This window comes from Lissotriton vulgaris, chromosome 10 (genome assembly GCF_964263255.1).
Source record: "Lissotriton vulgaris chromosome 10, aLisVul1.2, whole genome shotgun sequence".
Classification (NCBI taxonomy): Eukaryota; Metazoa; Chordata; class Amphibia; order Caudata; family Salamandridae; genus Lissotriton; species Lissotriton vulgaris.
The window spans coordinates 1,142,655,394-1,142,672,265 of record NC_141698.1 but is presented as its reverse complement, the minus strand read 5'-3'; the positions used below and the strand labels follow the sequence as shown (position 1 = coordinate 1,142,672,265).

The following is a 16,872-nucleotide window of genomic DNA, read 5'->3' as shown; positions in this document are numbered from 1 at the left end:
AGATACGGTGCATTCCTCCCCTTATCTTTTGCTGTAGAGCAGCACAGCCAGAAGGCTTGTGGCGCTGCCCTATGCAAAAATATTTTAAACATGTGCCTCAGACTTAAGGTCTTAAGTTAGAATTCAGATGTAGAGTTAGACTTCAGGTCTAAACGTAGAGTTGAGGTCTAAACGTTGATGTCAGGTCTAGAGATAGACTTTAGATCTAAACTTGAACGTCAGATCTAAGTTAAACTTTGTGAATTTGGCACCCTTCCTCTTTAGTTTAAACATGTGATTTTGTCCATGCTACTTAAGTAAACCATACAATAATTAGCAGAAGACATCCCTAAAATGCCTTAAACAACCCCTTCTGAAGAAAAGCTTTCATGTGCACCAGTTAGAACAGAGTATCCCACCTGTGTGTCTAAGGGACAGGCTCTAGCACACAACATGTGTCAAATCACAATCTTCTGCACTATGGCATTCAAACATTATCCAAGGAATTGGTTCTAAATCTTCTAGAATAAGATTTGTTTCTTCAAAAAAGCAACACTCTTTATTCTGGGAAATGCATAATAGGATTGATTCAAATTTGATTTGATAAAGCAACCATGGGGAATATTTACAAGGGGATTGCGCTACTGGAACGTCACTTTTACCAATGTTCCAGTGGTGCATTGCCCTGCATCAGATCTATAAAGTGGCGTTAAGTCACTTTTTGTGGCTTAACGCCACTTTGTAAATATGGTACCCTTTTATGTAGGTATCTGCATGAAAGGGGTGTGAAATGGGTGTTGCTCTGGGTGATTCACCGTCGGGAGCACTACCTTGCCGGTGCTGCGAATGTCCAACGACCGACGCGGCCCCACCCACTCCGCGCAACTGCCACACTGCCGTGAAAAAAAGGCTGCGACTAAAGTATTAAATACTGTTTTGTTGTTTAAAGTATGATATTTATCTATTTATAGTTCAAATTTTGACAGTGGAAACCTTAATTAGAGAACAAAGAGCTGAAATGGAGGTATTGGGATGCAAGAACAGAGAGAGGGGACATTTTAAGATTGTGTCCATACTGCAGAGGAGAGGTCTTGAAGTTAATGAGGCTTATGTAAGATCAGGAGATTAGATGAAAACATTGAGAAATTCCTATATTGTAACAATAGGGGCTGCATTTCCAACCCAGCAGCACCAGGGTAAATACAATAAGGATGCTTTTTCCAAGCAGGGTCCAGACCCTTACGTTACAGGTGCTGCTAGATGATCCCTTCTCTAAGGATGTTCTTTTATTGGCTGAGGACATGCCTCTGTGAAAAGCAGCATCTTCCTGTTGCCCATGTGCATGACTCATTGAAGACTAATACATACATGTATGTAGACACGGTGAGTGTATCCACACCCTACAGCCAATCACTTCAAGAATATGTTGATTCTACTCCTAGGTTTGTGATGGCATTCAAGCGCAGTATGGTGACTCCTGCAAGCTGGCAGTTGTGCCAATGTCTGTCCTTATGGACACCTCAATGGAGATGCCGGGTCAATATCCATTTTTAGTAATGGCTTTCCGAAGCCCAGTGTGCATGTTCCTCAGACAGTACACCGGCACACAGGTACACATCTAGCCATAGGACAGGTCTGAATAACTATAATGTGTCACATTCCACTCATCTCTCCCAACTTGAAAGCATCTTCTGTAATACTGAACAATTTTCTTTTCCTGCAGATATGGTGAACTGCTTAGCATGCCCTGAAGATCAGTGGTCCAATCAGAAGAGAGATGCTTGTATTCCACGGGTGATAGAGTTCCTGGCCTATGAGGATCAGCTGGGAGTTGCCTTATCCTCCATTACAACTTTCTTCTCCCTCTTTACTGCTGGAGTGCTGGCAGTCTTCATTAAATACCGGAACACACCTCTGGTTAAAGCCAATAACAGAGATCTCAGCTACATCCTCCTCGTCTCCCTCCTGCTGTCCTTCCTCTGCTGTCTTCTGTTCATTGGACGTCCTTCAAAGACTTCCTGCCTCCTCCGGCAAACTGCCTTTGGGATCATTTTCACTATAGCTGTTTCTTCAGTTTTAGCCAAAACTATCACAGTGATCATCGCCTTCAACGCCACAAAGCCGGGCAGCAAGCTGAGGAAGTGGGTGGACCCACGCGTTTCCAGCTTTTTGGTGCTCTTCTGCTCACTGGGGGAGGTGGTGATCTGTGTTGTGTGGCTCCTCAGCTCTGCCCCATTCCCAGACATTGACACCAGATCAGAAACTGGGAAGATGATCTTACAGTGCAACGAGGGTTCTGCTGTTGCCTTCTACGCTGCGGTTGGTTATATGGGATTCTTAGCTCTTCTAAGTTTTGTTGTCGCCTCCATAGCTAGAAAGTTACCGGCTACTTTCAACGAGGCCCAGTTTATCACCTTCAGCATGCTGGTGTTCTGCAGCGTCTGGGTCTCCTTCATCCCAGCGTACCTGAGCACCAAGGGCAGGTACATGGTGGCCGTGGAGATCTTTGCCATCCTGACTTCTAGCGCTGGACTACTGGGCTGTATCTTCATCCCCAAAGTCTACATCATCCTCCTTAGGCATGAGCATAACACCAAAGAATATCTAATGGGGAGACAAGGAACCCTCTGAGACCTACAGGACTGGGATAGTTGTATCTCACAATATTGAGTGACAAATTATTGTTCTACAACAATATCAAGTGCAGAACATTGGATAGCACTATATCGTCAAGTTAGGCATGTATAAGTGTGTATTTAGATTTACTATTCTTAACTTCACTTCTATGGGCCTAATTTTGATGGCGGACAGACTCATGTGCAACGCATCCCAGTGCTACATGACAGGCACCATGCAGTACCTGTCACTTGGTACAGGGATCTATTTGGGGGCACCATAGGTGCCCCCCACACCAAAAGAAAAGGCTCTGGGGTGTAGGGGGGCTTGTTACAGGCTGTGAACTGCCATAGGAAAGGCTGGCAGGGTGGGACCATCCTAAACCTTACGGCGGTGCCTGGTGTGCAACGCAACCATTTTAGGGATTGGGCGGCCTCCACCGCATCTGTGGGCTCAAGGAGCCTGTCGGATGCATGGCAGTCGGGATTTCCACCCGTCTGCACCCCGCCAGCCATCAACATATGGCGGGCGTAAAAGCTGCATAGCATGGCAGGATAACTGCCACGGACAACCTATGGTGGCAGTGTCCCTGCCATCCTAATCAGCCCCTAAGTATCTTGATAACATATATATCATCAAGGCACATTGATGTGGAGGTAAAAATATTAAGGGCGATTTATATGGGTTTTGAATCACCCTTGGGCCACTCAAGTGGGTGCAAGGGCCATGTAAATTATAGGTAGGATTCATCAAGCCATGCACGGCCACCTTACGTGGCCCGAGTGACACAATGAATTCAAAGTGATGCAACTCAAATCAATGTGTTGCATTACTCTGCCCTGGGAAAGGGATTCCAGGGGTGGATGAGTGGTTGTTCCCAAGTATCCCCCCATGGATTCCGAAGCATTCCCAGATTTACTAATACTAGTAGACCTGGGAATACATCAGAGCGGCCATGCCGTCCCAGGTGAGGCGAAACAAGGAGAAATATCTGTGTATCCCCTGTTGCTTCATCTTTATTGTGTGCTGTACTCGGCAGCACACACAGAAAGAGGAACATTCCTCAGGGGATTGTTTTTGTGCAGGGAGAGTCCCTGCTCAACACACAGGCACCCTCGCACCATGGGGCAAGGGCGCCTGCACTGGTGCTAGCCAGGACATTGTGTGCCAGTGCAGAGAAATGACAGGAATACACCATATATTGTTAAGTGTACCACATTCATGCCCTTACTCCATCACACAGTGCAGTGCAGCACTGATATCTTGACTTACCAATGTACTTACCTTGACTTTACAGCTGCAGATGCAGTTCTGACTTGATATTTTTGCAGGCCAATATTCTGCACTCAGTTTTGTGGTAGAAAATCCACCAGAGCCCAACGTATAAAAAGAAAATAGGTGTCATGTTGTACGGGTGTATTGTCACAGTTGGTAATTTACACACAATTAGCTTTGTATTGTACACAGCAAAGTTTTACTGACTCGAACATGTGATCCTTATTGTTATCAGCTTGTTGTTCTAGTGATCAAATCTTTACTGTTGAGAGCGATAATTGTGATTTAAGTAAATGTGTGCCTAACAATATATTTCTGCGCTAAAAGAAATACACTGCACTTGGCAAAACTGTATTTTGCTGTACTTGTCAGAACTAGGTGCAAACTAGGCCTAAACTCCATCTTGAATTGTACAGCAGCCATGATGTGTGTTTTCATTTCTTCTCTCATCACATGTGAAAAAATGTGCATCATATGTTGATATGCTGTTCTTTGAGAATGCCGAAGGAAGAATTTACTTCATTTCAAAGCTCCTACTGTCTGTACTCCTGCAGTGGACTTTACGGTTTGAGATAGTAAGTGTGTAAGTGGAACATGATTTGCACTGATTATGACGTAGAGTAGTTTACTCTGAGATGTGCCTTCGTGTCCTTCTCTTTGCTGCATTTGACTCAGCCTCATGCTAATTGCCTGTATTGATGTACCATGCATTTTGAGTAACTATTAAATGTGGCTTCTGTATCACACTTTATTATTAGATAAACCTTCATGGGTTCAAAGCCTTGTAGCAGGTTTATTCAATCATATTTTGTTTAATATTTATTTGCTTCCTTTGTTGCACTCATTAAAACATTTCAAAGTCACTACTTTTAATTATGCAGATGATCTGCAACTCTCTTTCACCATTGATGACTCCCCAGAAACTGTTTGCCAATGTCAGTCCAAGATGCTCTTTATATATCACTGGATGGACAGTAACCATCTTAAATTGAATCCTGAAAAGACGGAGCTGGTCCTCTTCAGGGAAAGCAAACTTCTCTGGGGGCCACATTATTGGCCCTCCAAACTTGGTCGGCCCCCTACTCCGTCCAAATTGGTCAAAAGTCTAAGGGTACTTATTGATGACGAGCTCTCACTAAAGCCTCAGGTTAACGCAGTGGTGTCATCCTGCTTTTTTATTCGGAAAATAAAAAAGATCAGCCGAATGCTTACACAGTCCGCTTTGACCCAGGTTGTTATGGCACTGGTATTATCACACTTAGATTATGCTAATGCCATCTACCTGGGCCTCCCTGTGGCTCTCAGTAAACGCCTCCAGTTGGCCCAAAATCAAGCAGCCAGACTTATCTATCGCCTCCCACGCTGGCAATCTGCCAGACCGCTGCTGAAGCAACTTCACTGGCTTCCTATTACACAGCGTACACTTTTTAAAACTGCCTGCATGACGTTTAAAGCTCTTCCAGCACGCAGTCCTAGGTTCATCCAGGAACTTTTGCCCAAGTACACTCCTCCTCGCAACCTGTGGTCCGCTTATCAGATTCTTCTGAATGTCCCCGGTTTTAAATTCCAACGGAAGGGAGGTCGCAGGTTTTCCACGCTTGCCACTAAACTGTGGAACTCCCTCACTTTGGAGATCCGCTCCTCTACCACTCTCCTTCAGTTCAGGCAGCAGCTTAAAACTTGGCTGCTTGTTCAGACGCTGGCCTAGTACTCCATTTCTCTTCCCTGGGTTCAGTTTCCAGACCTATTGGTGAGCGCCATGAAACCCCCGGGTGAACGTGCGCTGTATAAATTCTGGTTAAGATAAGGTAAGATAAACAATGCTGATTTATTTGCTGCCACACTGTCATCTGTTGGGGACATAGACTCATATGTTCTTGAGGTTAACACCATCTCCGATACTGCACAGGTGCTGAGTCCTAGATTATCTGATAAGATGGTGTCAATACTTTCTCAAACATGAGGTCCATTAGAGACCACCTTAACTGCATATTGTTGCAGGCGGATGGCATGGGTTGTATCTCGAAGTTGAGGTTCAATGATGTTACAAAAGCATGAGACCCTGCTGTCCGTGAGGAGGTACCATCTGTGGTGCTTCATAAACCCAATAGAAGCTCCTTCATCTAAGCCTGTCTTAGGGACTCATTAGGATGGCGGGCAGACATCAGCCCGCCGGCCATCAGTGCATGCTGGGGACCAGGTGCCGGTAAGGCAGTGGTACCGCTAAGTTAATTACGATGTGCCCCCCATTACGGGGAAACATCCTGGGCCCTGAACATTGCTGACAGTGCTGCTGGCTGCAGCACCGTTCACAGTGAGAAAATGCCACGTAGTGCATTTCCCTGCGGTGCCTGCCCCTCTGTGCAGGAAAATGCAGGGGGTCAGTGCACAACCACCCTCCCCCCACACAGAGGGGTCCAGCAATGGGCCCCCAAACACAATCCCCACCAGCCTTTCCACGTTGGCACCGCCATCATGGAAAGGCATTTTTGAACACACATCCTAATTTGGTGGACGGTGCCTGCTAGGCACCGTCACCATTTTAGCCATCCTGCACCTTCTGCCAGGCAATCGGACCGATTGCCTTTGGCGGTGAAGTGGCGGACGGACTTTGAGTCTGCTGCGGTACCCACCGCCATCCTAATTGGGTGGTAAGAAAGTCCTGTGTGATGGCAGAAGGACCGCCACTGCCGGCCCGGTGGTGGTTGTACTTCTGCCATCGTAATAACCCCCGTAGTGAGGTGCTGAGTTGGCCAGCCTTAGGGAAGCACAGTTACTGCTTGATGATGCTGTAGACCCACGAGGACATTGAAATCACAGCCTCCTCTGCTCTTTCCTGAAGGCATTAGGGTGAACATCAAAACTGATGACAGAGTGTAACAACTATTGCCCAGGTATTGTGTATTCTTGTGTTTCACTGTCACAGCACCTGCTGACTATACTGCAGCTCAGACACCATGGTCTGTCCAAAGAGCAACCTGGTAAGCACTGCACAATGCTGTCCACATGCCACACTCCACCAAGACCTGTAAGCGACATATCCTGCAGAGCCTTCTCACAGCACTGATTACACGCACTATACATGAGAAGTCACTGAGTTTTGTAATCAAAGCAGACTTACAATGGGTGGACCAGCACACTCCCCACCTGGCGACCACCAGCGGTAATTGAAACAGTGGCACTGATCATGTCAAGAGCCACACAAAAAAAAGAGAGTAGCACTTTCTCTCCTCCTCTGTCTCCATCCCTCTTTTCATTCTCTCTCTTCACATATCTTTTTATTCTCTCTCTCTATTTTTCTTTTCTGTCTCTCTTCATCTCTCTCCCTCTCTTTTTTCTCTCCCTATCTCTAGCTCTCTTTCCTTCTCCCTCTCTCTATGTCTCTCTTTTACTCTAGCTTGCTCCGTCTCTTTTTCCCTCTCTATCTCTCCCCTTCTCTTCTGGCACTGAATGGATCATAAACAAGTGAAATCATCCCTGGCAAAGGAACCCTCTCTACCCAGATTTAGATGTATCAGTAAAGTGCATAGTTAATGAAAACCATTACACCAAAATGTATATGCTAAAAATGATAAATGCTTTCAGAACAACAGTTTTTCATATTATATAAGTAGGGACAGTGTTTCCAATGGGATAGCTGCTTAATTACCTGTGTCTCTTTTACCTGTAATTGTTTACACTCACCAACTGGTCCTTTGCCGTCATCAGAGACGAATATGCAAACTTAACAACCCTTATGTTCAAAGTGGTATTTTCAGGGCCTGTGTGAGTGCTTGTCTACAAGGTCTACCTCCGACTTGGTTAAAAGAACCTCTTTATTGTTTTTTTTCCTGTAGGCTGGTAACACCGGGCAAACAGTTAACAGGTGAACAATCAGCTCTGTACTTCCCCCCACAGCCTGCATTTGTCCCCATATTTTGTCCTGGACCACACAGGCATGTGATCCCAGGAGGACTGGTCACCAAAAACCATCTGCATGAACGACAACTTCAAATGAAAAGGGTATCCTTGGCTGTAGTAAGACTGAGGTTTTAAAACTTTGTAGGAGTTAATAACTTGTCAGTTATGCTGCTTCATGGCCAGAGTGCTTTGTTGTCCTGGAAGGAAAGTGCATTGGTGTTAGAATTGATATTGCTCTTGAATTATTTAGACAAGCTTTTCAAGTTCCATATGATTTTTTCAAGGCGAGATTATATTATAGCGTTTAGAGCACCTCTTTTGAGTTGCCTGAATGTATTTCCTGCATGTATCACCCGAGATGTCACAGTGTTGTTATCAGCATGGTGGAAGAAGTGACAGATTTTCAAGAAGGCTTTTTGAGGCCACATTCAAGGCACACCTGGGCGAGTGAGATGTGGTTAGGCAATTTACCAACTGAGCGGCAGGTCCTAACTGTTAGTAGATCTAAAAAAAAAAACATTTTTTCCTCCCACAATTTTGAATCCATATGGCTAAGGTGTACAGAAGTTTGGCTACCGTCACCTTCTGCAGAGGACCAAGGATTGGATCAATCAAGGATTTGTGAGCTGCCAAAATCCTGATGTTAAAGAGGCAGACTTTAGCTCCATGCTCTCCCTCTGTGGGATGGAGGACCCTCCAGAATCAAATCCCTCCAAGATATTTATAATGTGAGGTGTTATGTTATGTTAATACCTTTTATTCAGCGCACAGCTGTCCCAGCGAAGGGGGGTACTGGCGCCTGATCAAGTACCACAACACAACAAATCGCCGCTGAAAAGAGAGGAGAACAAATGAGTTTTTATCGCACGTCTGAAGAGAGTCAGGCTGTTAAGGGCACGGATATGGACAGGAAGAGAATTCCATAATCCAGCCGCCATAACTCGAAATGAGCGACCTCCTATCCTACTCCGTCTAAACCTAGGCGTACTCGCTAGATGAAGAGATTCCGACCTGAGAGACCGCCTGGGGACATACGGGAAACAAGACCCGTCAGGGCAGGAGGTGACGAGAATTTCAGGATCTTGAATGTCAGACAGAGAGCCTTGAATTTGATTCTCTGTCTGACCGGCAGCCAGTGAAGGGAGGTCAGAACTCAAGGATAGATCCGCCTTGTACTAGGCCCCTGGAGGTCGACATTTCATCGTGAAATTTACTACTTTAGCTTTATAGAGGATCATTTCTGTGTTCAAAATATTTTTTATTCAGTTTTTGATAACAGAAAACATACCCAAAAGAATTGCGAAAAAGTACACATGTTAATCCAATAAAACAATATGTAAGTAGATAAACATTATAATTTATAAATAAACATCAGGAATATTTTTTAAAAGTACCTATAACACAAAAATCATATCACTGTGAAATAAATGAAAAGGACAACATTATAATTCTATATCTGCAGCTTAATATAGCTACTAAGTTAAGTGTTAAGCCAAACCTTAGAAAGTTATACTATACCAACACTTACTAACAATTCAAATTCAAATAATCATCAATAGATTTTCACAGTACTCACGGGTGAGTAGCGCACTTATAATTTCCTCCCTGATTGATTGAACATTTTAATAATTCAGAGTATTATGAAAGATACCAGATCATGTCAAATTAGCACCACTTCTAGTAAAAATTATCCAATCCCATCACCTATGAACTGATATTAATAAGGTATCTTTCCAATTAGTAGTAGTTTACTTTAAAGCTGTGGAAATGAGGAAATCAAAAAGTTCATTGTTCAGCAGAGACATTTGAGTGCAGAGAGAAAAGGGTTTATAAATACCTATTGTATATGATAAAGTATCTATAACATGCAATATATGAGTAATTATCTACCAAACTTCATCTCAGAACTTCTTAACACTATGACACTCATATAAAATATGTCTTAACGAACCTTTATTTATTTATTTATTTAAAGAGTTTTATATAGCGCTGGCTAGACCCGAAGGTATCAGAGCGCTTCACATGAGAATTAACAATGTAACAGAAAGAGATCAACAATTTCATAATACATCAAAAAATAGGGAATACATTAGGAGAGGAAGAAAGGAGAGAGAAAAGTAGTAGAGGGGACAGGGGAGGTGAGAAAGGGAGGATAAGGGAAGAGATAACAGGGATAGACGAAATGAAGTCTGTCTAAAGACCGACTGGGTAGGTGACGACCAGGGAGGGAATCCACTGCCCATCTCCCCTATAGCTAAACCAGGTAGCTCCATCGGGCATCAGACAAAATAGTTCAGTCTCAATACATTGAGAGAGGAGAGACTTAAATAGATAGAGGTTGCGGGAAGAGACGACAGGAGAGACGAAAGGAAGTCTGTCTAAAAACCGACTGGGAAGGTGACGATCAAGGAGGGAATAAACAAACAGTGGAGAATTTAAAAGTGTTCTATTATATAATTTTAATAGGGTCCATAGACAATTAAAAAGTATAAAGGAATTATAAAGTTACATGCTTCCATCCCGATTCAATTCAACCAAATCTTCCTCCATATACCCAAAGATAAAGACAAATCTAATTCTTCATTCCAAAAGGCAGGAAGAAAATTGACATTACCCCAATCAGAATTCTTTAATTTTTTTATATAACAATGACACCATGTGGGTTGAAGATGCAATTGTTTGAAAATAGACTTCTAAATCAGAAGAAACTATTGAAGGAAAGTCAGTATGGAATAATTCAAGAATAGAGTTACAGAGCAATTCATATTTAACAATATCTGACGGTTGCAAATGAAATCTTTTTTTGTAACAAAGCCATTAAGATTAATTATTAGGTTTATAAATGCTGTAACCATAAAAAACATTGTTTTAACATAAAAGCTTTATTATACACAAGTAAATCTGGTAAACTAAACCCACCATTTTTTAGACAATTTAATTTTTTTAAATTAACCCAGGAGATTTGTTCTTCCAAATTAATTTAGAGAAACATGTGTTAAAGGTCTTATAACATTTAAGAGGGAGTTGAATAGCTAGCATTGAAAAAAGATAAAAAAGTTAAGAAGCTACAATCATTTTAATTGCATCCAATATTCCCCACCATGAGAAACACAAGAAGGACCATTTTCTATACAATTTAAAATAGCAGTTAATAGGGGTTCAACTGCAAGAAGAAAACTTTAGGGAGATAACGCCAAACATTTCCTAGTTTTTCTAAAGAGGAAAAATGGTTGGGAGAGTCGACCATTAATAAAAAGTTTGGCAGACGGACTAGAGTAGAGAGCTGAAATCATACGAACAAACAATATGGAAAGCAGACAAGGTGCAAAAAAGGTAATGCTAAGGAATTTTATCAAAAGCCTTTTCCGAATCTAATGCTAGAGCTCCTGCTGGAAACGGCAATAATGATCTAGCATCAATTGCATAAGGTAATAATTTAGCATTATTTGTTGAATGTCTATTTTTCAGAAAGCCATACTTTTCCACATGTATAATATGAGGAAGTACAATAGCTAATCTAGTACAATCATTTTTGCATAGAGTTTACAATCTTGATTTATTAAAGAAATAGGGCAATAATTTGTAACCAGCGAAGGGTCTTTATCCGGTTTCGAGAAGACTTTAATTATCGCATCCGTGAACAACCTCAAAGTAGACCCGGTATTACTAAACTAAGAAAACAAAGAACGCAGATGCGATGAAAGCTGAGGTGGAAATTCCTTATAAAATTCAGCTGAAATACCATCTGGACCTGGAGATTTGTTTGTCTTCAGAAATGTAATTGCTGAAAATATTTCATCTAAAGTAATAGGAAGATCCAATTTAGTTGCATTTGCTTGCGAAATCTTAGGTAAACCATAAACTTTCCAAAAACTATCAATATGCACTATATTATTAGAAGATGGTTTGTTATATACATCTGAATAATATTGCATACATTCCTTAATTATGTAATTGTGAGATAAATAAAATGAACCATTTGAAGGTGAATAGCCTTATTTCTTTTTTTTATACAGTGATAGTTTGCAAGAGCTCTATCAGATCTATAGGCACTAAAGCAAAATTTACCTTTGTTATTAGAGATTTGTATGCCTTTTCTATTGCTTAAAACAGAGTTCAATTCATAAAGACATTTCTGCAATTGTACCTTATATTTGATGTTGTTAGAGGTAATATATAGACGTTCATATTTGGCTAATTTGTTTATCCAAGTCTTTAATTTTAGTATTAAATAATTCATTTTCATGTGCCATAATGGAAGTAGTTTCTCCTCTGAAATATGTTTAAATGCATCCTATTGATTAGTGATAGATGTAGAACCTTCAGGGTTGAATGAAAAATATTCATCAATTGCAGACTTTGGCTTATTTTAGCCAATAAGAACAATATTGGTATTCATGCACCAACGACCTTGACCATGTTGATGGATAAAATGCATGATAATAGTACATGGTCACAAATATCTATATTCTGAACAGTGGGATTAAAAATTAAGGATATTAGACTACAAAAAATTTAAAAATATTCAAGTCAAGAATAAGAATTATGTAGATTCGAAAAAAAAGTAAACATCTACCATTTAAGTTGTTTTAAAGAAGGATTTGAGATTTAAAAAAGTTTTTGGAGGACGGAATTTGTTTTTTGGAGATTATATCCAGTAATGGTTCAGAAATAAGATTAAAATCCCCTCCAATAATCAGAGGATCATTACCCAATTTTAGAACTTCTGAAGTAAATCTGGACCAAAAATCAGAATCATCATTTGTAGCACCATATACATTAATTAGGTGTAAATCCTTAGTGTCAATTTTACTATTGGCTGTAATGAAACAGAACGTTTATGCAAAATCTGAACATGTTATTTTTTTACAAAAAGAATCACAACCGCATTTTTCCTAATGAGAGCCAGAGATTAAATAATAGAACCCAACCATTTTTTATTCATGTAAGAAAAAAACTGTATCATCTACGTGAGTCTCTTGAAGTAAAAATATATCTGCTTTATGCCTAGCTAAATAATGTAAAACCTCAGTATGTTTAACAGGGTGCAGTAAACCATTAACATTAAATGAAACAATATTAATACCGTTAATGCTAGACATTATGAAAAAAGAACAAAGATAGATAAAAAGATTGACGAGTAAGATTGACTGAAACAATAAATTAGCTCTAACATCAATAAAGAGAAGAAAAGAAGGACACAAACTGACACAAAAAAATAAACATTAGATAACATAGTAACATAGATAGTCCTCTTGAATTGCACACACGCATGCCAAGAATAACCTTACTTTGCATGCCCTTATAAAATACTCTAATCAAAAGGCTAGCAAAACAGATATTCAAATATCACTAAGGTCAGGTATCCATCTCATTTGTTTTCCTGGAGGACTGTGAAGGTTGATCCAAGAAGCAACAAAGATCATCTGTTTGCTGAAAAAACGTAGAAGTCCTATCTTTCCATATTTGCATAGTGGACAGATCAAATAAACCATATTTATAACTAGAATTTCTCGGTTGAAGATCAGTGAAATCCCTGAGAATGGTGACAGTTTCCTTAGCAAAATCTTGATGAATAAAAATGTTATCCACCCTTTAAAGAAGTAATGTCTCTGGCAGTCTTTCATTTCAAAACTAAATGGTGATGATGCTAAACTTTGAAAATCATTTGACGAGGCTTATCTTGTCTGGCATTACGATGGGAATGAATTCTATGTGCCTTATCAATTTAACATTTTTCAGGAAATGTTATACGTAAAAGAGCAGGTAATTATTTTTCTGAATATAACCTGCAGTCATTACCTTCCACACCAAATCATCAATACCGGGCACCTACGCTGCAGCTCAGCGGGAGGTAGCCGTCTTGATCTGCACACTCGAGCAACTGCTGAGATGCTCACTTTTAATTTCTTCTGCTGTGTGTAAGAGAAAATTATGTTTAAAAGGCGCTGTAAGTCTACTGGGGTTGGACTCATTAGTAGCAAGTCGTCCGCGAGCAGGATGTGCATAGAGGGTGAACCAGCAAGTTTTGGAGGGGTGAGCTTTTAAGGTGTTTAGAGAATGTGGCAGGGCTGAAATTTATATTTTGAACAACACTGAGGTAAGAACACACCCTGCTTCAAGTCCTTAGTTGTCTGTAACTTCTGTGAAGGTTTGGTACCATCTCCCTCACGAGGTCAGCTTCAGCATCTCGTGCAGTCAAAATGATAAATTTACAATCCATCCTAAAAAGGTTAGTGTAATGGATACAAAGGAGGAAGTAGTTGACATTCCTCTTGGAGATGGCGAAACAGATTCGGCCCAACAGGAACACCGCACAATCAGAGAACCTGCGCCTAAGGAAATCACAGAAGAAGCAGAGCTAGTTGAGAAAGATCTTTCCTATTTCGAGTCAAAGGAATGGGAAAAAATGCTGTTCTCATACGGAAACGCCATCCCTGGCCTCCCTCGGCCATCATCCTTTGCATAAACAGCACTGCGAGGCCTTTGCATAAACAGCCCTGCGAGGCCTTTGAATAAACAGCACTGAGAGGCCTTTGCGTAAACAGCCCTGTGAGGCCTTTGCATAAACAGCACAGAGGGGCCTTTGCATAAACATCCCTACGAGGCCTTTGCATAAACAGCCCTGCGAGGCCTTTGCATAAACAGCCCTGCGAGGCCTTTGCATAAACAGCCCTGCGAGGCCTTTGCATAAACAACCTAGCGAGGCCTTTGCATAAACAACACTGAGAGGCCTTTGCATAAACAGCCCTGCGAGGCCTTTGCATAAACAGCACTGAGAGGCCTTTGCATAAACAGCCCAGCGAGGCCTTTGCATAAACAGCACTGAGAGGCCTTTGCATAAACAGCCCTGCGAGGCCTTTGCATAAACAGCACTGAGAGGCCTTTGCATAAACAGCCCTGCGAGGCCTTTGCATAAACAGCACTGAGAGGCCTTTGCATAAACAGCCCTGCGAGGCCTTTGCATAAACAGCCCTGCGAGGCCTTTGCATAAACAGCACTGAGAGGCCTTTGCATAAACAGCCCTGCAAGGCCTTTGCATAAACAGCCCTGCGAGGCCTTTGCATAAACAGCACTGCGAGGCCTTTGCATAAACAGCCGTGCGAGACAATTGCATAAACAGCCCTGCGAGGCCTTTGCATAAACAGCCCTGCGAGGCCTTTGCATAAACAGTACTGAGAGGCCTTTGCATAAACAGCCCTGCGAGGCCTTTGCATAAACAGCACAGAGGGGCCTTTGCATAAACATCCCTGCGAGGCCTTTGCATTAACAGCACTGCGAGGCCTTTGCATAAACAGCCGTGCGAGGCCTTTGCATAAACAGCCCTGCGAGGCCTTTGCATAAACAACCCTGCGAGGCCTTTGCATAAACAGCACTGAGAGGCCTTTGCATAAACAGCCCTGCGAGGCCTTTGCATAAACAGCACAGAGGGGCCTTTGCATAAACATCCCTGCGAGGCCTTTGCATTAACAGCCCTGCGAGGCCTTTGCATAAACAGCCCAGCGAGGCCTTTGCATAAACAGCACTGAGAGGCCTTTGCATAAACAGCCCTGCGAGGCCTTTGCATAAACAGCACTGAGAGGCCTTTGCATAAACAACCCTGCGAGGCCTTTGCATAAACAGCACTGAGAGGCGTTTGCATAAACAGCCCTGCGAGGCCTTTGCATAAACAGCCCTGCGAGGCCTTTGCATAAACAGCACTGAGAGGCCTTTGCATAAACAGCCCTGAAAGGCCTTTGCATAAACAGCCCTGCGAGGCCTTTGCATAAACAGCACTGCGAGGCCTTTGCACAAACAGCCGTGTGAGGCCTTTGCATAAACAGCCCTGCGAGGCCTTTGCATAAACAGCCCTGCAAGGCCTTTGGAAACAGCACTGAGAGGCCTTTGCATAAACAGCCCTGCAAAGCCTTTGCATAAACAGCACAGAGGGGCCTTTGCATAAACATCCCTGCGAGGCCTTTGCATTAACAGCCCTGCGAGGCCTTTGCATAAACAGCCGTGCGATGCCTTTGCATAAACAACCCTGCGAGGCCTTTGCCAAAACAGCACTGAGAGGCCTTTGCATAAACAGCACTGAGAGGCCTTTGCATAAACAGCCCTGCGAGGCCTTTTCATTACCAGCACTGAGAGGCCTTTGCATAAACAGCTGTGCGATGCCTTTGCATAAACAGCCCTGCGAGGCCTTTGCATAAACAGCCCTGCAAGGCCTTTGCATAAACAGCCCTGCAAGGACTATTTCAAAAATAGAACAGTAGGGACATATGATCAAATGCCACCTTGTGACCTGCGCATTACTAGGTCTGCGAAGCAAGCGTAACAAGAGGGTGAGGGCGATTCACAAACAAGATTACAAGCCTATGCACAGAGCATTGTGAAGACAACCCATGGACCACTTTCAGTGCAATCTTTTCCTCCGTCGGGTTTGAGAGGTTCCTCCATCCTAAACTGCTTATTTCAGAACAGGCCCAGGTAAGTGATGGAAATCCTAACATAGAGAGACAATACTCTGAGTTAAATCATTATTTATCTCTGCCTTAAGTATTAAGATCTTTCTCAGGGTGTCATCAGCCTGTTCGCCGTGATGTAGTTGGTTGGCGTGTGTATGTTCTAAATATACTAATCTATTTATTAGTTGAGTATGTATCTTTTCTCGCTCTTTTTTACGGCTAGCAACAAAGGTGGCAGTCTCACCCCTTAACGCAGCCTTAAAACTATCCCATACACTAGTACGTGATGCATTATATTGATTTATGTCAAAAAATTCTTTGGTCCATTGTGTAATATTCGCTATATATTCCTGATTGGCCAGTAGTTTTCGATCAAATGTCCATTGTGGATAAACTCGGTTGTATCCAGGAACTTCAAATGTAATATAGATGGAGTTATAATCGGAGATTGCCTTAGGGGCTTTGAAAATAAGAGCATTCAGGGCAATATCCATGGTTGCAAATATATAATCTATGCGTGCGTATTTTTTATGAGGATAAGAAAAGTAGGTGTATCCTGGATCTCTACTATTTTTTAAAGACCATATATCCTGAAGATTGTAACTCTGAATTAAGTTTAATACTGCCCTGAATACTCTTGGTTTCCGGCCATAGT

The 16,872-nt window shown here is 42.2% G+C and overlaps 1 protein-coding gene across 2 annotated transcripts in view; it reads left to right on the top strand.

Moving 5' to 3' along the window:
• LOC147689483 (vomeronasal type-2 receptor 26-like) overlaps nucleotides 1-4,616 on the top strand; it is a 397,211-nt gene extending 392,595 nt beyond the window's left edge. Inside the window, exon 4 of one of the 2 annotated variants that reach the window (XM_086940114.1) lies at nucleotides 1,703-4,616. In XM_086940114.1, coding sequence (XP_086796240.1) covers nucleotides 1,703-2,610 — 908 coding nt within the window. In that variant the 3' untranslated portion in view covers nucleotides 2,611-4,616. The remainder of the gene's footprint in view (nucleotides 1-1,702) is intronic. The other variant, XM_086940115.1, reaches the window with a different exon arrangement.
• The last annotated feature ends 12,256 nt before the right edge of the window (nucleotides 4,617-16,872 follow it).